The following is a 27,153-nucleotide window of genomic DNA, read 5'->3' on the forward strand; positions in this document are numbered from 1 at the left end:
CCATAATTAAGCAATAAGGAATAATAAGCAGTATAGCAATCGTGGAGTAATCACAACCTTTTGGTTGTGAAGTGCTTCAAATGCCCTTGGGGAATGATTATCTCCTGATAACTACAGACTGTGTTGTTGCCTTACTCTTAATAAAGAACAAAGATGCGTCTGGCAGTTTTAAACAATAGTTTAGAGTGACACGCTTGCAGAGGGACAATTATGCCATGCTACTTTGTAAGTACTTGCAATGAGCACAAATACTATCTTGGTTGCTGCAACTCAGATATAGCAATATGTGGTGACGTAGGGTGAACACGTACCCTTCCAGGGCTTCTAGGACTGGTGGCAAAAAGAGCATGCTGCTGAGGGGACCTGAAAAAGCCCTGGTGCTTGTGCTGACAAGGTAGCAATGACAGGATAGTACATTATCAAATGTGCATGATGTCCCATTAGCAAATCATCTTTCTATTTTATGAGTACCTGAAATAAGGGTCTTAGGATTTACACACAATTAGCCTGACTAGGGGCAACCAAGTTATCTACCCTCTGAAAATGAGGCAGGGCAAGATATAAAAGGCTAATGTAGTAGCCAATTCTTGTCAGTAATTGTCCACTTACATGTCTTTATCCTACTCCAGCAGCAAGATAAAATACTTTCCCTGCTAGCTTAACTTTGCCACTGAGAAGAGAATACAAAACTGTGACAACTCACTTTAGCAGTAGCTCACCACGTAGCTTTAACTCCACTGCCAGACCACTTGGTTAGATGCCTATGCATGTTTTCACATGCCTGTCCATTTGACCATTTTTTAAAATGCTAGCTTATAACTTGGTCTTTTGTGAACTGCTATTTTTTGCAATTCCTTTTGGAAAAGTGCCTGCATGGAGGGGGAAAGAATATTTAAAAAATCACATCATAGGGCTACATGTTTAATGTCTGTTTACAAGTAAGATAACCTTTCTAATGACCCATCCTATCATCTCAGCTTGGTTTTCAACACTCAATGGATGCTTCCTCTCTTGCATACCACTTCCAGTAATAGGTGTTATGCAGGCCAAATGATGCCTTTAGGAACACTTACACATGCACACGAAGGGACAAATTATTAAGACCATACTTATGCAAAATCCCCTGTAGATGATACCTGAAAGAATTCAGCATTGCTGAATTATGCATAGCTTGCTAATGCACTATTATAGTGCCTACCACAGGTCTCCACAGAATACTGTTACTTAATTAGTATTAGTTTCTTGTGTATTCATTTAAAATGTGTTTCTTTAGAAGATTCAACAGAAAGATCCATACCACCTTCTGTTGCTTGGCTATATAGCATGGGCTTTTGCTATTTTTAGAGCATTCCTTCCAATCCAATCCCTATTTGGTATGGTGAAAGAGAAGATAAATAATTGACACGTGCTCCAGGCTCAAAGGCCACAGCTGGAATCCCTGTGAATGGTGGTTCTTGGCTTTAGGCTTCAAACCACACTAAAGCACAGGAGGAAACATGCTCCAGTCCCCTCCCATGTTGCAGCAGGCAGAAGCATTGTTGGGAGATGCCAGGGTGCAGGAGCAGCACAGGCAATTACGTGCTGCTGGAACAGCCATTTCTCTTCCTCTCCAAAGAAGCAGCAGCAGGATATCTTTCCAAGAGTGACTAGTAGGACCACAGGGAAGCTTAAGGAATTCCTGGATTGTTATCTGCTTGTTAAATATCGTGTTTCTTTACCGAGATCTCATTTTTCTTCTTTAAAACTGTGTACCATGTATTACACTCAAGGGCTTTACAGTGTATGACCTATATTAACCTTACTTAATTTTGCAGATGGCATTACTGGAACTGGTTATACAGTTTGCCTAATGACACATGACGAGCCAAAGGTAGAAAGAAGAAATAAATCAATACATTCCAACACCTAATCCTAAAATTACTATTAAATCACTGAGGAAAAAATACACCTTTCTTCTCAACTCAGCCACTTGCAATCCTGTCTTCCTTTACAGACTACTCTGCAGGCTATTTTTTGCCACAACTCTTCGGATTTTGAGTAAGGCACAAAATACAAGAGACCGTGCAAATCGCTCTGCTCTAGCACAAGCTCAGCCCAAGAGCACACCGCAGTGTGCACCCACGGGAGGAGGCAGTGCTGGTGGCACAGCTCTGGCCCCAAATGCCCTAATCTGTGGCCTCCTCCAGCACAATACACATGACCAAACAGAAGCAGGTAGCTGTGGCGCATGTTATCCAGTGGAGAGAGGAGTGAACAGGGTCAAAGGAGTAGCAGTAGTGGTACAAGAAGATAAAAGAGTATTGCTTACCATTGGCTTTAAGATGTGGCTGTTCCATCAGCTACCAAAATATCTGAAGGATAAGGGGAAGGGAGTAGAAGAACCACAAACAATCGAAAAAAGCATAGATAGTGTGCTAGTGGTGAAAGTAGCTGCAGTACCTGCATAAAATCTAGTGGAAGTGCTCTGCAGCATGCATGGAGGCACAAAGCAGCAGACCTGCTCCCTCTCTGCCACCACTACCACCATCCCCACAATTACACAGCAGTTATCTACAAAAGAGGCAGTCGTGTCTTTCAACACCTCATTCCGACTCCTTGCTGCAAAAATAGTGATGGCTGAGTTTTGCAGATTGCCCTAATATCCAAAAGTCACCATTTGGTTAAAAAAAGCTAAAGGTTATAAAACACAAGTATATGGCTGTGGTCAGGGGCTAAGAAAGGAATGGTGACTTTCCCTGCTTTAGCAGTGTTAGTGTCCCACATACAGCAGCTAAAGGCATGCTGCATGTTTAAGAAGGAACCATAACGTTTATTCTCATTCCTTTGCCAGTAACACACAGGTTGCTGCTAAAAAAAAGTTGAGTCTCTTGTTTCAGGTTAGATGCAGGCACTCAGGTTCTCAGTACTGAGCCACATGCTCCTGCTAGGCTGGGTGAAAAAGCAAAATGCTGTGGGAGAAACTAGATTTGATTTGAAAATCTAACTCATTAAGCTTCTGTTACAAACACTGAATTGTATTGCATCATTTACTTGTTCACACTTAAACTAATCTAAACAATGATAAACTATCCTAAACTGTGATATAATTAAAACAGCACTGATCTAGGTCAGGCTTTTTCCCTCTTGGCATTCTTGGGTTTGGATCAATACATCTCAGTCTCACAAAATGTTGTCCAGTACATGACATTATTACAGACTGAGGCTAAAACCCTGATATATCTACCAGTAATAGCACTGCAATTTGGAAGAAAATAATAAATATGCATGGCTGCTTAGAATCACAGCACTACGTGGCATATTGCATACTGCATTTTAGCAATCACATTTAGCTTTGTGCTTTTTAATGTTGATACCAACTTTGAAACAAATATGTTAACATTAAAACTCAGGTATGCTTACATATTCTTTATTAGCTTGTAACAAAATTACTCAAATTGAAGAAATAGCTGTTTAAAACCCATTTGGAAATACTCCACACTGAACAGAGCAAGTAGAAAATCAGTCTACTTTATCAAGAAGGTGCTATGAATTTTAAAGATTTTTTAAAAAAACTATACATTATACAGCCAAAATCATGAAACTTCAATGTCATTTTGAGTGTTTTTCAACACCTCATGATAAAAGCAGTTTAAGAGTCTGTTCCAACTCTAATCCAGAGAAAGGCAGGATTGATTTTTGAGATTTAAAAGTCATGTCTTAATGCCACCGTCAGAATCTGTCCAGCATCTAGCCTCTTTGTCATGCAGAGGACAAACAGCCAGCATCAGCCCCTGTTCCACACTGTTCCCTACACATAAAAGGGCAGCTGACACAGCTGGAAGCTTCAGCACTGGGTGGATTTCCAGTACCAAAGGCATTTCTCAAGAGCATTTCATGGCCAATGTCAAGCTTTTGGCTTTGCCTGAAAAAAACATATAAGGTGCCAGATCTCACTGGATTCATCTGTGATGGATGTGCTTGTTTTCTCCTGGCTTTTACCGATCAGGTAGAATAGGTTACTTAGGAGCTTGCATAGAGGGCTGAATAATCCACTCCCATGCAATCACTAGGAAAATGTTAGGCACTTTTAGTTTAATTTTTATGATACTCGAAAGCCTTCAGTACAATCAATTTACAGATATGTAGATTCTGTCATGGATCCCTGGGTGCATGTGTTGGGCATTCTCTTGATGCAATGAATACCCAAAGGGTAACACCCTGGAAGGCCTTACCTACATATAAGGTAGCACAGTAAAACGATGAGCTATGCTTGTTTTTGAAAGGTACCAATCTTACTCACGGCTCATTTCCCAGAAGTTTTTGCCCCTCAGAGTGTTTCCTTCTTCTTTCTCCAACTTGATAATTTGACATCTGGCAAAACAGCAAAAGCCCACATGTGTATGCTGCAATGTGGGTGAGAAGTTCCAGGACTGACAGATGTTTTCACCACTGTCAGTAGGGTTGTTTTACAAGGTTTCTAGCTCTTCAGGTAGCATGAATACCAAAAAGCCTACCAGTCCCCTTCAAGAAAAACACAACCAAACCCCCTAACTGTGCAGCCACACTCTAAGCAGGAGGCAACTCTCTGCTGGGGACAGGGAAAGACTCTTCTGGTCTTTTAAGAAATCCTTTTTTCCCCCCACTGTATTATTAACGATGCTTACATGGGAAAACTAATAATTTTATTTCAAAGGGATGCTTTATGAAGGCATGTTGCTGATAAATTCAGTCAGATTTTTCTGGCATAACAATCTACTGAGCAGTACTTTAAAAAAAAATGAAGGAAATCAAAAAGACCCTTAAGCATAGTCAGAAATAGACAGCAACTCATAATAAGGTATTTAATATGCTGGGGCATTGTTTCTCCACCACCATTTGTCAACAGCCTCTGTGCTGATCTGGTCATGGACCGCAGTCGTGGTGAGATCTCAAGCCAAAAGTACCAACAATCTGATTAAACAACTGCCTGGGTTTTGGTTAAAAATAATTGAAACTGATATAGAAATGCACATTTCATTAGTTCACTGGTGAGATTAAGACGGTATTTCAATCTTCAAATCTACATTTCATATATAAGCTTATATTTTAAAAAACCTACACGAAATATATGTTATAATTTTGTACTTTGGCATTCCAATCTTTTTACTGAAATACTGTGAATGAAAGAAATTGAGGATCAAACTCTCTTTGTGTTAGATGTATATATATCCTCATAGGTATTTAGTGGCAAGTTATTAAATGTCACTATTCATTGAGACAGTACATTTTATGTCTTTCTTACAGAAAAAAAAATCTATCTAAAGTTTGTATCTTTGCATGGCAATATTTCAGAGCTTCACTTTGGTATCAATGACTTCTTCATCCACACTTACACGTTCAGAAATAGAAGTGGTCAAGCAAAACACTACCTGTGTTTTACCGAGTTGTCACTTGCCAACCTGCCGTGGTAGTGATGGGGTCACCATCACATCAGGAAGCACGACCACCTGGTCTGTACCGTCCCTTCTGTAATCCTAAACTTCTGACATAAATAGCAAAAACTTGCAGTACTCTCTCCATTTGAGCTTGGTCCTAAGCATGCTCTGTTCAGGTCATACGGAGCATAACGGTAAGCAAAGCCACCCAATGCTGCACCCCAAAGAAACAGATATTTAATGTGAACAGACAGACCCTAACTTGATAAAAGTAAAGCTTTGCAAGATCCACCATTTTAACTATGACTTCTTACAATATCTAAATTGATATTAATATTTCTGTAGTGGCTGCAGTTATTCAGTGTCAGGAGTGGGATCATGAGACATACCACCATGTTCCATGTTTCATACATAATCTGAAAGAAGATTAAGAAAGTTTTAACATGATCTGTGGGGCTTTTGTTTTTAATAGCAGACACTTTTAATTAAGTAAATCTTGATAATGCCAGGAGACTAAAAATGAGGAAGCTTAAAAACTTGCCACTTGGTTCTTTTCTCCCACGTTCCAATAACGACGCGCACATTGCAATAATGCAGCTGTTTTTTACAGATACTGAATCATAGCTGAACTTATAAGGAATGATGTGTTCAGCATTTCTCTACATCAAATCACATACGAAGGTATCTAATAAGTATTTACATTAGAAAACACTGGCCTGAAGTGAAGTATAGCAGTGTTACATATCCCTGATCTATCAACCAAGCACAGTATTCACTTTGCTAGAAATCTGTACAGTGCTTTGAGGCCCTCAGATATTAGCCCGAAGCAAAAACACATTGTCTTCATTTAATTACCTATCTTTTTGAACTTTCTGTGATCAACATGACTGAGTTAAACAGAACGGTTACTAGTAACAGGAGACCATTGTTAACCAGCAAACTAAGATGGGGGTGTGTGCATAGAGCTAAGAATAAAAAGATGTTGCTGTATGCTGTTTGCTATTTGCTTCTCCAATGTGAATTTACAAAGGGGAGTGAAAGTGCAACATCAATTGAACTAGCAAGAATTAAAAGAATTAAAATCCCAGGAACCAATGAAGTCAGAGAAATGGAAAATGGATTCAGCCCTAAAAAGATAAAATTATTTAACAACTTATTAAAACAGTTCATCATTGTAATTAAAATCCAAGTGCCTAGAAAAAAGTGGCACAAGAAAGGTAATTATTTATGAGGAGACTTTAAAAAGCCATTTATTGTCAATTTGGGAGAGAATCAGCCTGAAAGAGTTGGTAGTAAAAAGAAATTGTTTGTTTATTCATAAAACTTATTTTGGTCTAGCATACCACTAAGAATCCCTAACATCTGCTCAATGGCAGCTGTAAGTAACATTAGGAACACTCAGCCAATTTATATCTTTCTTTTCTATTAAAAAATAAACAGGTCTTTTTAAATTATTCACTAGTAAATTAACATAAAAATCAGTGCTGTAGCAACTCACATTTTGTGGAAAGGCGTCTGCAAGCTTTGTATTATCATGATGATCTAAATCTTTCTACATTTCACTGACTACTTTACTCTTTACGTGATGTCCCACCTAATCTAGCAAATTAAAATGTAGAAAACCTACAAGCCACACCAGACTCACAGCCAGGAATAACAGAAAACATATCACTGATACCTCAAATGCCATATTAGTTGCCTCCTTCCAACTTGAACAGATTCTCTTCTTCCTTTTGCCTTCCACCATTTAAAAATTCCACTCAGTCTCAGATCCTATCCTGCTTCTGTCTTTCACAAACCAGACATCAGACAATAACCTCAACTGGCAGAACCCTTCTCCTAAGTAACAAAATGCAGCAATATTCCTAATTAATAATTATTTTTTGTCATCTGCAGCATTTTCATACACAGATTGCAAAGAGCTCTGCATGTTCCTGTGTTTCACTCCAAAACTGTATTCTTAGGGAGCAAAAAAGGCACAGGAACCCTTCAAACATAAAGGCTTCTCTTTACCCCTCACTAACACTCTTTTTTAGTTAATCTCTTTAACATTTCAAAAGAAAAAAATATTACTTTCTTCCTAGGTTTCTCTCCTACCTTCAGTTCTTACCTCCGAACATAAGCAAGTCCCTGCAAATGAACTCGCCAAGAAGTTGTTCAAAAGCATGGAGTAGCTCTTTATTTTACTAGGATTTTTTTTGGTTTCCTTCTAAGCAACAAACCAGCATTTCTGCAGTACACTCTGGAGACAGCTAGTTTAAAGCTAAGTGAGCTGTAATTCTAACCCAGGCACCAGAAAATGCTGGAAATGGCATCATTACAATTGCACAGGGTCCATCCAGCTGAAGTTCCCAGAGGAGCCTGCCTCGAAGCTGCAACCGTGCTGCAACGGGCAACCAAGCAAACTGCTGTGAAGCTACATTTGCTTATATCCAGAGTAGCTGAACATACAGTACCTGATTACAATATAAATATAACCAGCTAGCTATCAACAGCATGTATATGGTATCTTGTTATCAGGGCACGACCTGAAAATGCTACCCCTCCTCTTATTGGGGACCAGAAGTCATGAGAAACATGGCATCCCCTCCACCACACCCCACCAAGCTGCTTTCTCATTCTGGGGCTTGGGTTCATTTCACAGCTCCATTTATGCGGAAGGCTCTGTGTTTCCTTTGAGCTCTCTACATGTCCATTATCCAGAACCAGTGGGAAGGAGGCTTTTGAAGATACATGATTCATAATTTTGTATTGCATAATTTAAGTTTAATGTGCTGCACAGAATATGGAACATCATAATCTCTTTCTTCTTTGGTCGGCTAGGGATGAATTAACAAATCTTCTTGATAAGCTACAAGACTTCACCTCTGCAATGTTTGGAATAGGCTGGTAAATTGGACATTGGATTGGCAGTGTAACTGCAAAGTGATGGACAGAAGACTTTTTGCTTGACAAAATTTTTTCTACATTTTAGATTTAGGGAGAACTCAATTTGAGAAATCAGCTGCAGTTGTACACTGCAGGGAAATCACTTTATAGCGTAAATGCTAAAGGGGAAGAAACATCAAAGGTGCAAATGACAATCAGATGTCAGATCCCTGTTGACTTGCCATGAAGACTACGGACTTTGCTGTCATCTGTGCCTTTGAAAAAGCTCTCTTAAAAGCAGAACTATTACAGACAGCTCTGGGAAAGCTATTGTCTCTGGTAACTATAAAGTAAGACAATTTCTTGTGTCTGACTATGTTTATCTGAGAGATGCTGAAATTAAAACCTACCATTTCAGAAAGGGAATTTTAAAAAAACATAAATCAGGAACACTTCTCAGAGAATGAAATTCCAAAGTATAGTTCCAAAGAAGGGAATATCTTCTGTTCTTTTCAACATCTTCCCACCACGGTTTGCACTCTGGCAACACAAATCAAAGGAGCACAGAAAGCCTGGGAGACAGGCTTCAAGTAATCCAGGTACCTACCAAGGAAGTTCAAATTACTTGTGCAATTCACCAAAAATTCTGCAGGCAACCACAGAGGCAAGTTGGAAAAAGCCATGGAGCTCTCTTTCTGAACACCACTGAAATGAGCACATGCCTGAAGAATATTGCTGTATCACAGAAACACAGAACGGTCAGGGTTGGAAGGGACCTCTGGAGATCATGTAGCCCAACCTCCTGCTAAAGCAGGTTCTCCTAAAGCAGGCTGCACAGAATTGTGTTCAGTCAGCTTTTGAGTGTCTCCAGAGAAGGAGACTCCACCACCTCTCTAGGCAGCCTGTTTCAGTGCTCTGTCACCCTCAAAGAAAATATGTTTTTCCTCATATTCAGATGGACCTTCCTCTGTTGCAGTTTGTGCCCGTTGCCCCTTGTCCTGCCGCTGGGCACCACTGAAAAGAGCCTGGCCCCATCCTCTTGACATCCGCCCTTAAGGTATTTGTATGCACTGATAAGATCCCCTCTCAGTCTTCTCCTGGCTACACAGGCCCAGCTCTCTCAGCCGTTCCTCTGCAGGGAGCTGCTCCAGTCCCCTCATCATCTTGGTAGCCCTCCAATGGACCCTCTCCAGTTCCTTGTCTCTCTTGAACTGGGCAGCCCAGAACCAGGGACAGTAAATAGGACCATATCCTATGGCCATATTGTAACAGAAATATTTTCCTTTGAGAAAAGACTGACAAAGTTTATTAAGAAGACCTTTTAAATTGCAGTTAAGAACTTAAACTCATAGGGAAGGGAAAATGTTAAACAAGCATAAATGTTCACATTTGAATAAGCAGTTTTGTTTAGCTCAGTGTGGAATGTGTATGCAGCACCATGCAATCTGGCAGCCAGCTTGGGTTTCAGCCTGTTTATCCGCACTTAATGACGTAACACTTTGAAATACAGCATCGGCACTATTAGTACATGATCTGTTAAAAGTTAGTGCATGTTTTTATATTAATCTCAGTGTGTCTTAACACCCAGTTTATCAGTAAGGAAATTATCCATAACGTCCTTATGGCAAACATGACTAATTTTTGTCCCATTTTAATACCTCAGTAGGTTATTTCACTTATGTTTGTGGCCATCTTTTGTTAAGCTTCTTTGTTTTCCACTGTATTCCTGTTCCTTATGAGTAAATAGGTTCATTCAAATAAGTGTCCATAGTGTTTTGAGATAACTTATTGATGTTCAAGATTACATAGTCCTAGCGTATTTTTCTGCTCAACATCTTCCTCTTTAGAAGTCTAATTTCACATTTCTGCTGTCACGAGCATACACCTTCAAATTAGATAGGCATGATCAGTAGGCCTTGACACCTTTAAAAGCAACAAAAAAAATTCCAGGACCTACAACCCTAAATTCATGCTTAGTTTATTCCCACATCTTTATTAAGTTTCTGTTAAGGAATTTGATTTTCTAACTAGTGTTCCTACTTGCAATCTCTTAAAAGATACTTTAATATTTCATGAGCCAATTTTGTATAATTGATAGATACAGTAAATTAAATATTTATTTCTATTTTTCACTGGTTTAGTAGAATTTAACACCTGCTGCTGATAGAATAAAAAAACAACCTGATATATCAGAGAAATAAATAGTACCCTGTACATCTATTGATTTTACATAATATTTCCATGTTTTAAAATTGCATTCTCTCAAACCATTACCTTCAACACCAGAGCTTCACAGATGCAAAGTTTTTTGCTAGGAAGCCGTGTTATTTTGATGGCATGTTTGACTAGAACTATTCACTGTGCAACGATTTCTGAGTCTGAGGCGATATGAAACTTCAGAAGTTTTAACTCAAATTCTAACAAATTATTTAACATAGAAACAAGGTTTCATTCATGGGGAAAATTAACGCAACAGGAGTGCTTTCTCACCTCTCTGCATCAGTTGTTATAAATTGAAAGTATACCATTTAGATATTCCTTAATTAACATGCTTTGCAAAGATCTTGAATATCAGCAAAAGAAAAATGCCATTCAGGCATTTAGGATAGCTTGCTAATAGAAGGTTGACCCCTCTCAACAGTATGTTATACTGTCAGTACATGCCTGCTCACCGTAACCTACTATTTCACAACCAGTTTTCAAGGTTGAAGCACAAATGGCCACTTTCTTACAGCTCAAGAAGCAGAAACCTGCAGATCAGGGTTCAAACCCTTCTCTGAGATCCAGTGACAAGTCCTAGGATTTCTAGGGAGTTACCACACTCCTGCTGCTCTGTGATTTCATGTAGGGGCATACTGCTCATTCCATTTGGCTCAGTGCAGGGAGCAAACACCAGAGCACAGCAAAACAGGCGCACAGGAGGCACAGTATAACTCTGACATTTAAAAGAACATTTTGAGCAGAGTGCTATGAAAGCAGATGCACTGCTGACTGGCAGTGATGGTCAATCATGCAATGCGCCATACCGCTACCCTAAAGTACCACTGCAAGCGGTGCCAGATCCCACCTCCACTGCTGCCCCTAGGGTCAGTTGTACTGGGAAACCAGAGTCAGCAGCTTCTAGAGAAAATTTCCAGACTTCCTCTTGCTCTGTTTCCCAATTTCAGTCATGACCAAGGTATTCCATCTTCATGCATTGGCATGGAAAAATTCTGCCTTAAAATGAGAGGAATATATTTCTGCTTATACCCTAATTTACTAGACCTCACAGAAGTCCTATCAAAAGTGCAATGTCAATTTTACACATGGAAAAACAGAGAAGCTAACAGAGTTGTCAAGGGTGATGATAAGTTAGGAGTCATTCAGCTACCTCAAACAATCCTACCCATCTACTGGCTTCCTGACTTGGTATTCTTCTGGTGAGAAGTACTTGGAAATAGCACTGTTTCTATTCATAAACCAGGCTGGCAGAGGGAGAAAGTCCGGTAGTGTTGTGGATAACACAAAATCAAACATACAGGTACAGACCTGACACATGTTATCTTTCTTACACTGGTATTTCTTTCCTGACTTCAGCAGAGGGTGTATATTGCTATTTTCTGATTACAGTGGAATACCATTAATGGAACAGACTTTTCACAAAATTAGCAAACTGAGTTGCCAGGCATCCTGGTATGGCAAATATGAACGGCCCCAGATAACTATCTCCCCTCAGATATGGCTGTATAGGCTAGCGTACAGTTCAGTAACCACATAAATAAATGCATAAGAAAATGTGGCATCGCATGCACGTCTGGGTTCCTAGCTTAACAAACTGCAAACAAATGAGTTTTTACTGTACACTCTAACTCTGTTCTCCCCTTACAGACTATCGACTATCTCCTCCCCCACCCCCCGCCCCCCCAACATCTCTCTTTCCCTTATGTATTACTTCTGTCCTTTACTTACCCATACAGGGTCCTGTTGCTCTTCTGACTCTACTGAAAAGACTTTTCATTAGACCCTGCCCAAACCCTGAGTGTTTTTCAACCACTTTCTGTTCCTTCGCTTCTGATTCCCTATATACACATTATTGAGTTTCAGACAGATATTTTGAGTCTCATTTTGCATTCCTTCAAGGTCTGCTTTACTCAAGCCCAACTTTTTTTTTTTGTACTACTACTCTTTGTGTGGACTCTCATCAGTCATCCAAACCCAAGGATATTATGTTTGCATTGTTAAAACTTTTCAACTCCAAGCTTATCTATCATGCCTACATTATTTCTAGTGATTAGCTGCAGCATCACTGTTAAACTTGTAGGCAATTACATTATTTAAGGGAGAAACCTTGTACTGCCTTACTGAACGTGCAGCTATCTGCATTTTTATACTACTGGATTTTATTTCCCCCCACCCTGTTTCAGAATAAATGAAGTCACTTGTTCCCATAAAAAACTCTTTCAGACTGATTATATTTAAAGACCATCCATCTTTTGATCTAACTCCTAACTCAAAAACTGTTTTAGTCAATAATATCATTCAAAATTTTGAGACAGATTGTGTCACTTTTACCTGCTCTGTGTCTTGGTTTTCCACAGCACATCTTGTGCTTGTTCCTTGCACTAAACTTTCAGTGATGTTAACCAGAGCTCTAAACATGCAGAAGAACCACAGACTATGCAGAATGCAGGACATCTGCTGCAGCGGACAGGGAAGTTATCAACTACTAATATAATTCTATAGCGTTAATGACTGTCTTACAACAGCCAACTGCAATCACTTCTACATATTCAAGACAGTAACCAAGGCTATGTTCCTAAAACAACATACAACACTGCATCTGCATGATGCAAAGTGCTGAAGTAGTACAAACTCTGCAAGTTCAAATTTATCTAAAAATTCTGAAGGAACGGGCAGACCTTTGGACAAATGAGGTATTGTCTGCATGCATGCAGACAGAAGTCAGCTGACAAACATCATTTTATGCAGTCTTGGTAAACTAACAGAAATTCAGAAATGTGCTCATGCCTATCTAATCTGTACTGCCAGAAGATTTCAGCCAAAGAAAAATGGAATTATTTACTGACTTACAGCACAGGTGGGAGAACTCTCTCTGCACTGTGCTTTGTTGTCTGAAGACAGACAGCTGCAAGAATAAGTTGCATTTCAACATCCACCTTCCCCAGCCAGTGAGCGCAGCTTGGCCAAGCCAGAACAGCAAGCAATCCCCATCACACCTTGGACTCACTCTGACTCCTGCTTGGCTGGAGGGAGCGAGGAAACAGCTACCTGACTGTGACCGAGAAAGCCTTAGTCACCACTCAGGTGGTAAATCCTCCTCCCACACATTCAGAAGAGTAAGGACTTAATAGCTTGTCCCCAGCCCTATACTCTGGACCTCCAGACCAGAGCTTAACATCATCTGTCACCCTGAGACAGTTCACATCTGTAAAAATGAGCTGACAATTTTGACCTGGTCTGCTTTCAGAAGATGACAGCCATGCATTGCCCCTGATTTCTGACGGATCTTTTACAGGGTAAAGTGCACCCTTTACAGATACACTGTACACTCAATACAGATGATTGTATTTCAGATGTGTAAAATGAGACACAAATTGAAATTTTGTTTTATACGTGTTACCAAGCCTCCTCCCTTAGTTTGCCTTTCATCTAGAAATGCTCTATTTTGATTATATGATTTTATATATATTTGATAATATGATTGATATAGAAATGGGCTCTAACAACTGACTGACTTAGCATCAAATTACAAAATGGGCTCTAACAACTGACTGACTTAGCATCAAATTACAGCTGAAGTTGTAGACACATAATTAAATCAATACACAATACAACTCACATGTTATTGAGGGGACCCTCAACTTTTGGTTTGAGCATAGGATTTAAAGCCAGGAACTCACAACTGATTGCAGTTTGACTTGTCTGTTGGTATCTTTGTCTCATATTTCACAGGGTGATTGTAAGATTTATTCTGCTAGTGTCAGTATGTGCTTTGAAGATGTGAAGTGCTATCTAAGTGCCAAGTAGTATTACTTATTCAGCAGTCTTGTTTCCTACATTAGTCACATTTTCGGAAAGCATACCTAGCTTTTCAGTCAAATTTTGCTAGTTCAGTTTCCTTTCTTCTCTTTCATTTTTCATGAAACGTCAGCTTGATAGAAGTTCTGGATCATGGTGGTCCACATCCAGTGGTAGGAAAGTCATCTCTTGCACTTACCTGCTAGCATGTTTACAGCCACACCACCTAACCCCGCTCAAAAGAAATCTTTGCCAGACAATTCTCAAAACACCAATAGCTATTGGTAGCTTAGATTTTGTCTTCCCATTATTCATACTAAAAATGGATCTGCACCAATATTAACTGCAGTATAAACTCCCTTATTTAGAGCTGAGGTAAAAGCTTTGTGTAGCCAGGTATATTTTACAATGTTCCAAACCATATTTCTTGGACTCTCTCTTATAATCGTTAAACTGTTACACTTTTTCTTAATTCAGGACAAGACTTTTGTACGCAGTGGGATGTTTTGGTCTTGAGGATTTTTGAGGAAACCTCTTCATGCGCTACTGCTAAGTCCTGCATTTTCTTTGGGGGAGCATTGTGGCACTGCTTTCCACTTTAAGAGACAAAGACTGGATACTACAGCTCTCAGCCAGTCTCTGGATCCAGCACAGGGCCAGCCTATTTGTGCCTTTAAGTTTTGGTAAGGTTTGCTGTGAAAACAGCAAGTGTGTATTGACTGGAGCCACTCCTGTAAAGCAGGATGAAGCCTAGAAGGATTTGATAGTGGGCTCTCCTGTGAACTGCAAAACACAGCTTTTCTTCAGTGTTTGGCTATATTCTTTCTGTTCACTTTGGAATGAACAGTATCAAAGCATCTAAAAAAATTTCTGTTCACACATTTCAAGCGTTTTAATTTTCTTCTTCTAGACTATCAATATCAGAGACCTTATTACCTCAGCCATCTTCTGCTACTTTTTGCAGGGCTTTTTTGTCCTAGCGACTTCAGAAGTTAGTTTGTTTTAGCACTAACTCATTACCTTTCTAAATTTAATTTTTACATTTGTCAGTATCTCAGCTTACAATTTATGACTGACTGCTTCATGACCTATGAAAAAATTGTTTTAAAGCCATACATTTAGTAGAGCTGCAGAAGAACATACATCACTCCTTTCTGATCTTTCCACAGGTATTTGTTTAGATACATAAAATGAAAACAATATCTTTCACACATCACTGCTGTGTTTCCCTTAGCCACCCAAAGAGTGACATAAAAGTAGCTGTAATATCAAAAGCAGGTTTTGACAGTTAAAATGACACAGATTAAGTTTTCACTTTTTAAGTTCATTCACTTAATCACTTTCTCTGCCCCTGCCCCAGTCTGTATATCTTAATTAATATGAATTGTTACACAGAAGAATAAAGATTCTGTAATTAGGTGATATAGTTAAAATGTGATTTTCCAAAATAAAAACCTTACATGTGACTGAAATATGCAACTAAATCATCCACACCTTTACCTAAGTATTCCTTTCCCCACAAGTTTATCATCTTTCCCTTCCTTGTCTAGCTTCCTCGGCAGTTTCTGATGTTTGTGTCAAAAAAAAAATAAAAATAAATAAATAAAAATGGCCTAACTCTCATAAGAGAACTGTGTACAAGACCTACTTTTTTTAAGGACACCAGGATGAGGAAACAGAATAGTTGTCACTGGTATGGGGGAGTCAGGCACTCCCATCTGTGTCCCTTAGGTCTGTTTATTCCAAGAAGCTACAAAGACACAGATCTGAGTGTCTCCTGTAGAAATGGATGTGACTCGCACAAGTATACACAAGATGATGGAAACTACTAGTTAGCTGGCTCTGCTCATTGTCTGGAAGTGTTGAAGATGCAGTAAGTTTCCCTTGAGAAGCTTATGTACTCAAACCACAGCCAAGACATCAAGAAACTCAAAGAAATGGTAGCAGACGTTATAAACCAATAACCAAAAATTCCCTGGTTCAATGCTGAGATCTTCTCTCGGTCAGCTTTCTGAAAACAATGTGCTCCTTTAGTAGTGACATAGAGCCACTGATGTGCAATCCTACCTGCCTACAGTTATGTCCTCTGTAGTACTGCAAACATTATTCTTGCCAGGTGAGTCACTGTCCTTACAGGGCTGCCAGCCTCTTTCACTCAGAAATAGGTTCTTAAATATTCCACAAGATTTTATTACATGTCAGTCAAGTCTGGAAAGGTATGGTTAAAAGAATTTAAGAGAACCGGGTGCCTGCTCCCTTCTTGATGTCTTTCTCCTTATGTACTGTGCTAGAGAAGGAAGAAAAAGTAGTCATAGCGCTTCCTGATACAATTTCAGACACAGGAGGAGCCAAGAACTTCGAACAGACTCAAATTGTTTTCATAACTCACTGTGAAGAAACACTTTTTCCCCAAGTCCCCAAGGTGCAAGCGTTAACATCTTGTACACAAGCGCGTTGTGCAAAGCACCATTTCTGCAGCTGGCCTCCCCCCGCAGTGTACTGCTGGGGTCCGCACGCCTCGCCCGACTCAGCCTCGCCTGCGGGTGTGCAGCGAATGGCTCCTGCCCCGTCCTGCAAGGGCTGTGATTCAGGCCACAGCTGTTTGCCTGCACAAGTGGCCTGTGCAATCCGCTTTGAACATAGAAGTGCACAGGCACACCACCCCAACCTAAGCATGGCCCTTAGCATTCTTTTAAAACCCCAGCCAATGTAGAGATGCAAATTTTTTGACCTTTTACCATCCCTTTTCAAGGTCAGCCTCACATCCAGTGGCTGAACCCCCACCTGCTAGCTGAATCAGACCAAATGTAATATGCTCTGGTTCCCAGCATACACCAGTAATTCCTCAAGCCCGTATAAGGAATACTGTATACAAATTTTGGGAAGTTATTTAGGAGAGGAGACATCTGGGTTGTATTCCCTGTTCAGTTAATTGCTTTGTGCAAAGCAGAGCAATTTTACCAGGAGGGACCCAGTCCTTAACAGCAAATCAACTGTAAACTTGACCTCTGTGTGGGAGAAGAACCCCAGTCAAAGAAAACAAGTCCCAGACATCCCCGGCAAGCTTTGTAACCACAGAGCTACTGATAAATCAGCACTGTGTTACTCTCTCAGCCTTCTGAGTCTCATAAATCAGACACATGGAAAATACATACATTTTATGTACATGCTGCAACACACCTAGTGGCTTTGTGCTTCAGGACCTAGGTGAATGTGTGCATGCTCAGCAAGAACAACAAAAACATCTGTAAGTTCAGGATTTTGTGCTACCTACATGATAGGCTTACATTATGCATAGTAAAGTGAGAACAGTTTGAGGACTGCACACCATGTCCTCAGTTGCACTGACACAATTGCATGCAAGGCAAGGCTGTAAACCAGATTACTGAGGCTGTGACCATTTGAAAAAAAGCACTGCCAGCCAATCACAAAAAAATACACAACAAACTAGTTAACCCTTTTCCGGAGTAATTTTTAACTGTATTACTTTGAATGCAGCATGACAAACACTTCTAACTGCACAGCTGAAGGAGCAACAAATTTTGGCATAAAGGACAGGAGCAACTGACCAGAGGCAGCAAAAAACTTCTAAAGCAAGTTTTGCAGCTGAAACTAGTATAAGGTGTCACTAATTTCCCCATATAAAACTAATTACTAGGGCCGAGTGTATCAGAGCTGATGTTTTTATCTTCAGATAAAAGTTGCTAGGGCCTGCCATATCAACAAGATCATCTGGGTTTTTTCTTTCTTCCTTTTAAAACATAGTTCCAGTTGAAAAAGAATATATGGATACTAAAGCTAGAATTTAAAACTACTGTGATGTATTACCTTCTCCCCAGAATGCTACAAATACACAAATCAAACGAAATTTAACTGGAATTTGAGGTTCTCAGCAGTTCTGACAAGTTGGTCTGAAAATCTGGCTCTCCATACATGCACACAGGGCACTAAAAAAATTCTTAGTTTTACACCTACCCACAAAGAAAAAGAGACTGAAATAAGGAAATTACTGCATACATTCAGATGGATATGTATCTTGTAAAATGAATAACTATGCAAGCCAAATCATTAACAATAGAGCCATCTGCTGTATTTCAAAAAAACTACACCAGCAAAAGAATCTGAAAATGTTAAAATGCTTTAAAACCTGAATTTTTCAATATTCCATGTTACAGAAAGTGATCATAACGATTAGTACATCAGTTTAAATGACAGGAAATGTGTATTTCTTACACCTCTTCTAATTAAAAGCAATATTTACTGGCATAATACTGATCCTCTGTATCTAATGCTACTAATTGACATTGTAACTGAGCATGTAAAAAGCCTGAAATCCTTCCCATTCCATTTGAAGCAGATAAGCATAGTGTTTGTAAGGAGACAATGAGGTCAGCAGCAAGTTGAATATGTATTTAAATACTGACAACATGCTTGGATTATTTTTTCTTGCTGTAAAATAAGAAATTCTAGGTCTGAAGAGCTTACTATAGAGAAAAAAAAGGAAAAAAAACAACAAAAAAGCAAACCACCACAAACACTACACAATTGACACAAAAATGAGGGAAAATTTAGAAGCCAGACTAACCAAAGTGGTTCTTAGTGTATCTTTATATTTGTCTCTATCAATATACTTGAAGACCCCTCTTTCAAGCAGATGTCTAGAGCCCAGTTCAAAGTTCATAGCCTTATCAGCCGATTACTGGTTTTATGTCTTAAAAATAGCATTAAAACACAGCTCTAAAATCCTGGTTAAACTAGGGAAAGTTGTACCACTTCAGGTCCAAAGCTGCAGAGAGAATACACTGCTGTAATGTGCGTTCAGATGAGTGCTTTTCTACGTTCAGTCTGCAATGGCTATAGCTGTGCACAAAAAAAGTAATATCTACAAACTATGCATAACCCCTGAAAACGCTATGCTGCTCATGGGCACATGCTTCTAAGCTAAAAGATTCAGCATAAAAGACAGACTCCTAAACATTAGGTCAGATGTAACCAAATTTTCAAAGACAGGGAAGACTGAACACCTTTTGAAGTGCCAATTAATTACCAGTAGCAAGTGCCACCACATTTGAGCATGCCAGTTAAACCCAGTTATAACCTAGCCCATCCTAGTGCCTGCTGGAGAGCACAGTGCTCATCCCCTCACTGCATTTCCAGTACAGTCGGTTTCCCAAGCCACATTTTCATTGTGATCACAAACCACAAACCAGAGTGATTGCAAACCAGAAACAAGAGCTGTCAGCATGAATCCTCACAGGGAAATTCCCCCTGCATCAAAAATAAGCTTATGAGCCATATACCTGCACCGCGTCTGTAGCTCATCACAATAGCCTGGATAATATGTACATCTGCCGCAGATGTGTGTGTCCTTATTAAACATACCAAGGATCAGATGTTTGATGACAAATATTACTAGTTCATATAAATTTTGTCATTCGGCAGTTTTAAGTGTTATTTAACATTTCACGCATTTTTTGTAGGTTATACAAAACAAGTGACACTTCATTGCTCCACCTGCAACTTCAGTAACTGACGTATAACTTTTTTCTACTATCGGCAAAACTAAACTCACAACTAGAATTTTTTAAGCTTCATAAATAATATAGCAAAGACATTATTGGCTTAAAAACAAAACCACGCATATTTACCTGCCATCATAGCTATCATACTGGCTTTGTAGACATTAGCAAGGGATCCCAGTTCACCTGTTGCCAAGATTGTTTTCATATGCGCTTCTCCGCAGGCCTCACGGCACTGACGTATCTCCTCGTAGAGACCTGTGGATAAAAGCATGTGCAAATGATCAAAGTCGCCTGAGAGACGTTTTCAAGTATGGCTGTAATTTCCACTTCTGGATTAATTTCCAATCTTATAATTAGTCATAGCACTCAAGAACTGAAGTTTTGTAAGTTCAATAAATTACATGACTGGAGGTAATTAACAATGCCACACAGTTTCAGACTTAACTTAATAGCTATTAATGTCGGTTCTCTCAAAACTAAGAATGTGCACAGTATGCCAAACACTCATGAATACATCAGGAGTAAAAAATGCTACGATAGTTAAGATTGATTTTAAAACATCTTTTTCAGCAATATGGTGGTACATTGGATCAGTACATTGAACGCAGAGACAGTTATGTTTTCCCTTCCACGTCATGCCATCAACCTCTCTGTCCCCTTCAGCCACATTTGCCAAAGGGCTCAGCCAAAAAGACACCAAAGGTGTGACCAAGTTGTCTAATCTAGTGCCACCTGAGATGCCATCACATACCCCCCTTGGATTCCAGCTGCCACTCCTGGAGGCTCCACATCTCCCTTTGGTTTCCTACCGTTCCCTCTGTGGGACCATATCGGCAAGTCTGATCATGGAGCTCAGGGTCAGTGTTCAGGCATCTGATTCTCAATTTCAGCTTCTTGAAAATAAGAACTTCCTGAAAAAATCAATGCAGTCTGCTAATTCCTGTTGAGGAGAGACTGAGGCCTGGGATCACACCTCAAGGACCAGCAAATCTGCATGGATCTACCTTTACAATCCACCTCAAGTAGGTGCATTGCCCCCAAGGTTAACAAGGACTCAGACCATCCTGTGCTGTGACCTCAAACTGCCCCAGCAAAAGTGAAGGAAGCACTGTGGCAGGGCCAGCAGGACAACATCTGTCCACCATGCTGTGGACCAAGGGCAGAGCTAGACCCTTGCTTGCTGAGGAAGCCAGCTGGAGCTCAGGATGGAGGTTTGTCACGAGCCACTTTTATACAGACAAGCGCTGCTGCTTGCACTGACACAGATGGCAGGACTGACTTACATAAAGCCTTTCAGAATGGCAATAAAGCAGACCGTGATCTCTGTATCTTCACACCACTAGGAAAACAAAAAGCAAACCCTGCCTCGGAGTCGTCCCTTCCTCCCCACAGAGAACTCCACCGCCTTCAGAGGGCCCCTTGCTACCAGTCTGTCTTCAGACCTACAGCTCTCCTTAGCTCTCATCTCCAAGCAGTCAGCGTGTCCCTGAGGCAAACCAGGACACATCCCACCTAGCTCACCTCTTCCCAGCGAACCACCACTCAACCATCTGGCCATCAGCTGCAGCCAGGGAGAAGCAGGGACAGGGAGGACAGGCCAGCATTTGGCTGCTCATGGACATTGTCCGGAGCAGACCATCACCTCGCAAACTCCTGCTTTCGGATTTATGAAGTTTCATGGCCAGAGGGATGCTTAACCTTCTAACAGTTTTATATTTTCACAGACTCAGTAAGGACTGGAATAAGGCTAGAAGTCATGGACCTGGTCAGGTAACGCAACACGGGGGAGCACAGGGAAATCCTCCCACCCTTTTTGGCAAAATTCAGCAGTGCTCCCATAAAATTTTAAACGTAGGGAGACTAAAAGAGGTAGAAATTACTGAAACATAACTGTTAGAAGCGGCCACTTGGTGATGTTTAAGAGTCCTCCAGTGTGGAGAGACAAGCAGCTCTTACAACGTAACAGTCACCACCTCTGGAATTTGAACTTAAAAAAGAAAATGCAAAATAAGCACACAGGATTCTTTGCAAAAGAGTAGTTTTCACAAGTCGTACTCAATCTTCCAACACATAATCAAAAAGTTCTATGGAAAGCTAAAATACAGCTTTTAACCAATCTTCCTTGCTAAAAAAGTCCAGGACATGGCCATGAAGACTAAATTTTTTCAGCTTTCTTTTCCTCTCAGTCCTCAAGCCAGACCTGGAAACATACAGTAGGGTTTGCCAGCTGCGGTGCGGCTGGACCTCCCCTCCATCCGTCATGCTGCAGCATCCTATTAGTGCCATCAGCACACCAGGCAGCCCGAGATGGGATCCCTGGGGTGGGTCCTCCAAGCCCTACTACACGCACTAGTAGAGAACTGGCTAGTGTACTTAGGTCCCTTTACAGGCACCAGGCCTCACCTTGTTTCTTACCGTGTACCAAAGGCGTGAATTAATCAGTACTGGCATGCAGTCTAACGTGTTTTATTAATCAATTGATGACACTCCAGAAACATACATCAAATTGACACTCAGAAAGGAAATGCAAAGAACCTGCGCTATTTCCTTGTGCATTTGATAACACTGCTCGTGTTAGATCCAAATGCAGTCTCTTTCTGTGGAGTGGCTCTTTCCTGAAGCTTTTGGGAAGCCAGGGAAAGCAGCTTTCATATTCCTCTAGTTTCGGTAAAAAGATGAAAAGACTCGAGTTTTTTCTACCTTTAAGATGTGCCACCAAAAATGTCAAAATAAAATCAACAAAATGTACATTTAGGTACATTTACATTTCTTCCATGAAAAGAAATTATATCCTCATAGCTGTTGTTCACTGGAGTTAATACTGCAGCTACAGCATCCTCCCTATTGTTGGAAGGTACTTTTACATGCAATTAGTGCCAAGATCATTTGAACAGTCACTATCTGACAGCATGCATCAACCCACAGACAGGAACAACTGAGGATCTTCAATCATCCATGTCTATCAGGTTATCTGAGGTGGTGGAAAAGTGGGCATACTTTAATAGGGCAGGTGTGTAGGTAATAAATACCGCTCTTTATTCAGAGACCAATTATCGCAGACAATAGCTGGCATTCATAGGACATTCTCAACCCTACAGTAAAAGCACAAATAGAAATGCAACTACCTCTGGGACAGAGAAAATTAACCAGTGCACCCCAGTTCCAGTGCAAGAAGAAACCACTTTGATACAGAACAAGTGCAATAACTCCTACTCCTTTCAAAAATAAAAAAAAGTAGCTTCTGTACTCAGTGAGATTTAATTCAAGGTACAAATAACTTGATTATCCTGAAACTTCCTGGCAAATGTCTAAAGCATTGGTGAAGTTATCACACTTGAAAATGCACTCAGTGTCTCAAGGGATCCTGAGCTGCTGCTGGGACAGTCTGTACTGCCAAAAAGTCCTCCGCTTAACTCCGTTCCATCAAGCCAAGCAGGAGCACAGCTGGACACTGCAGTTCAGGGAATATCTGACCTGTGCAGAACACAGCAGATAGAGCTTCTCTGGTTAGCAGTAGTGGCACAAAGATTTTGGGGAAAACCTCTATTGCAGAAAACTCTGCAGGAATATTTTCAACTGTGAGCTAAGACCACCATGAGGAGGTTGTAAGAGACTGTTCTGACTGCTAAAAATAAGGAAAAGAAAATCAAGAGTTATCCATTCTAAAGGAAACCAGGGGGGTGGGGGTGGGGCCCAGACCAAACCAAATCAAACCACAAAAATGCCAAAGCAAGCCAACCTACATAGAATGTATGTGCAGCCAAAAAAAAAAAAAAAAATCATAGCTGTGGTTTTAATTTCACTGTTATGACAGTGTTGGAAGGTGTCTTTTTTGTCATCTTCCTAGAATTCTAACTATTTGGTACATTACATTGATTTTTAGCAGCTATTAAATGAACCAAAGAAAAATGTTCCTCCCCCTACACATTTCTCAAGCAAAGATCCCTGACAATTACTGCTGGCTATAATCTGCCCTAGATTTTCTAGATGGTCTTTTGCTTTGGTGTATTACATTTGTCCTAAAAATCACAAAATAAAGGGGATAATCCATATCTCCTACAAAGGAAATGAAAATATTAAGAGGCGGAAAAAAAATCACAGCTTAAATTTTTAGGATACAGCTCTTCTCCAAAAACGTGGTGATAAAAACATTTTATTTTTTTTTCTAATTCAACTTATTTGCTGTTTTTATCTGGTCAGTCACATTGACTGATGTTAAGGGCAGAAACTGAGACGAGGAGGGAAGATGTTTCGGATTTATGTTAGACCAAAAGATGAAGGTAATCGTGATGGGAAACTGGAAAATGAGCTGGAGTCCCTTCTGTCTTGCATGTTAATGGCAGGTTTGTTAACAAAATGACAAGCACAAGGCTATCGGCACAACACAACTCTTTCAGTTCTGCTCTCAGCCACATATGTGCAACTCCAGGCTCCAGCGATTCACATGAAACTGAAAACAGAGCTTGGCTTCAGGACACTGAGCTGCTGCTGCCAATATAAGACAGAAATCATGCAACTAGACTTTGAGATCCCAAGTCAGCTTACACATCTAGAAAATGGTTAAATCCAATATAATATTTCTGAACAACATGTGGAGTCTTTTCCAAGTCTCTGGAGCAGGGAGTGTACTTTCTCTGTGCTGTTTACTAAGTATGTGGTTCAAGACAGCACCCCAATCCCTGAACAAAGTATCTAAGCTCACAGTTGAATATTAACGCAATTGAAAGGCAGCGTTCATAATGAGGTTATACCAAATACATTTCATAGATGCAGCCACATTCAAATTTCTCAGAATAGACTTGGTTTTTTACCTTTTCTTGTAGGAAAATGCAACTGACGTAGAGCAAATGATGGGTTAACAATACCCCTGAAGCCACTGACACTGTAGTATGTCCAGGGGTTTGCTAAAAGCTGTGGAATTAGAATTAACATTACAGCACCCCAGACAGATTCAGAAGGTACAGTAACTCCAACGTATTCATTGATAATAGGGAAAAAAGAGAAAAATAAATAAATCTGTTTTCTTTCAACAATTTTTTGGTCAATTTCATCACTCTATATACAGACATCACATTCTGTGCCTAAAGACAGTATCTATATTGTGTTTTTTAAGCTTATTCCATACTTTGTCAAGTGATACAGGGCAATGGTTGACTAAACGATTGTAAAGTAGTATTGCTTTAAAAGTTAATATGTTGTAGAAGGTATGTAAGTTCATAAACTTAGATCTCATTTAATGTTATTTCCCAATGTAATTTAGCTGTCCAATAAAACTGCTTTCATGTTCAGTGCTATTAAAAAGATCTTAAGAATTACTTCATAAAGATCCAGAAAATACATTCTGATTGTTATAAAGAGCTCCAGCAATATTTAAGAACTCCTTTAAAATAACTTGACATAATTGGACATACACTAAAATATGTAATAACCAAACAAGCCTTTGAAACAAATCACAAAGCAACACTACTCTATCATGGTGATCCCAAGCATTGCACAGGTTAGAAGAAAAGCTAAAAATATAAGAATGGTAACATAAAGCCCTCCGTGATGTACAGATTTTTGTCAATAACTCCTGAAGTAGTGAAGACAGGCAACATGAGAAAATAACAATAAAAATATATTAGTGTCATAAGCGGAAGTTCTGTCATAACTGCAAGGCAGCTCTAGCTGATGAAGCACCTCGAACACAGGCACAGTTACTGCACTACACTTCTCAATATTATGTAATACAGGGACCCAGCCTAAAAAAGACTTCGTCCCTTCTTCTAGCTTTCTTAAACATACTTTATACATTGTTGTGTATCACATTTAATCATTAGACAGAGATGCAAACCTGTATGTTTGCACAGGTGACATCCTCTTTAGCTTGCAATAGAGGTAAGACAGAGCTCTAGATTTCCACCAAAACTTCCATATCACCTACTGAAGTAATTTTTTTGGATGGGCAAGTTAAGTATTGTAATTTTTCACCCTGTATCATCGTTATCTGTATGGCAAGTAAATTCTGTTCCTGAGGTAGCTCTTTTCAAGACCATGTAAATACGTGCCATATACAGATTCACAATCAGGAATAAACTTTCAGACATTTGGAAATAATTTAAATTCTGCCCTCAGTAAAAAACCTAACCATTGCCAAGAAAAAGAAAAAAAAAAAAAAAAAAAAAAGGATGGCTTCCTACCTTGTCATAACTTCATAACTTCAGCTCTGGATAAAAGAATATTCATACCAGATCAAAAGTCATCCTTAATTGACTTATTTAGTAAACAGCTTTATACTACATCCATCACATTATGTCTATGTACTACTCCCCTGGAATTTGTGATCACAAAACTCAATGCATTTCCCCATACAGAAAAACCTAACAATGTTATGTCCAGTCCATTTAGGTCACCAACACAAACTTTCTCTCTGAACCTAGCGCTGTGTTTCCTCTCTGAGTTCTCCTTCACAATCCCAGACAATATAACCTCAGCCTGCATTTGCAATTGCCTACATGCACTAACTTTCTGATCTCTTCTTTATTCAATTTGCACTTAACAGTGGTTTGTACCATGAAGTCTGAAGCATGGTAAGCACAGTTATGGCAGAAATTCCTACAAGACAGACTTTTTCAGACACAATTGCTGCTCAAGTCCAGTTTAGAGGTCTTTTTTTAGTCTTAGTCACAGATCACTGACTCAGCTTACTTTGTATCCAAGACCAATACGTGCTCTCAGCAGAGCGCATCTCCTAGAGGGAGATCATAGTGTAGACCCTAACAAAGATACAGCGTAGGAAGATGTGAATGTACTCTTGCTGCCAGCTGGTACAGAACTTGATCCATCATTCTGTCTTATTTAAAACTGCTCAGTCACCCAGCCTCTATATGCAGCAATTTCTGAGGCCATACCTGAACTTAAAATAGCCACTCTGAAACAAAAATATATTTGCAATAATGCCTATCCTCAAGAAGCCAAACATTTGTAAAGCTGCATATATTTAACAGCAAAAGGACGGAGATGGTAAATACTACAAAAGAGGTCAAGAAGTTACAGCATGTGGAAATCAGGATATCAGTCCTGAAGACACAGATGCAGAAACATGGGGGTTTTGGTTCATGCTAACTGCTAATTGAAGGAAGACCAAAATCAGGAAATATGATCTGTTACAATGTTGATTTTATCTCTGCATTATACAACTAAATGGAAAACTCATTCCAAGACAATGATGTGTTTACCTTCACATGGAGATTAGTTATAGCAGCATTGTCAGCACTTAAGGCAAACCATTCACAGTACATTAAGGAGGCAATTAGAGCAAAAACCATCTTCAGCATTATTGTTCTTACTAATTAGTAGTAGTCTACAGACAC

At 39.8% G+C, this 27,153-nt stretch overlaps 1 protein-coding gene across 2 annotated transcripts in view; it reads right to left on the reverse strand.

Annotated features, from left to right (window-relative positions):
* Positions 1–27,153, reverse strand: part of DERA (deoxyribose-phosphate aldolase) — a 105,594-nt gene that overhangs the window by 59,222 nt on the left and 19,219 nt on the right. For both annotated transcript variants that reach the window (XM_080391808.1, XM_080391807.1), the window contains one exon: positions 19,928–20,056. In XM_080391808.1, coding sequence (XP_080247934.1) covers positions 19,928–20,056 — 129 coding nt within the window. The remainder of the gene's footprint in view (positions 1–19,927; positions 20,057–27,153) is intronic.

Source organism: Falco punctatus (assembly GCF_963210335.1).
Source record: "Falco punctatus genome assembly, chromosome: 6".
NCBI lineage: Eukaryota > Metazoa > Chordata > Aves > Falconiformes > Falconidae > Falco > Falco punctatus.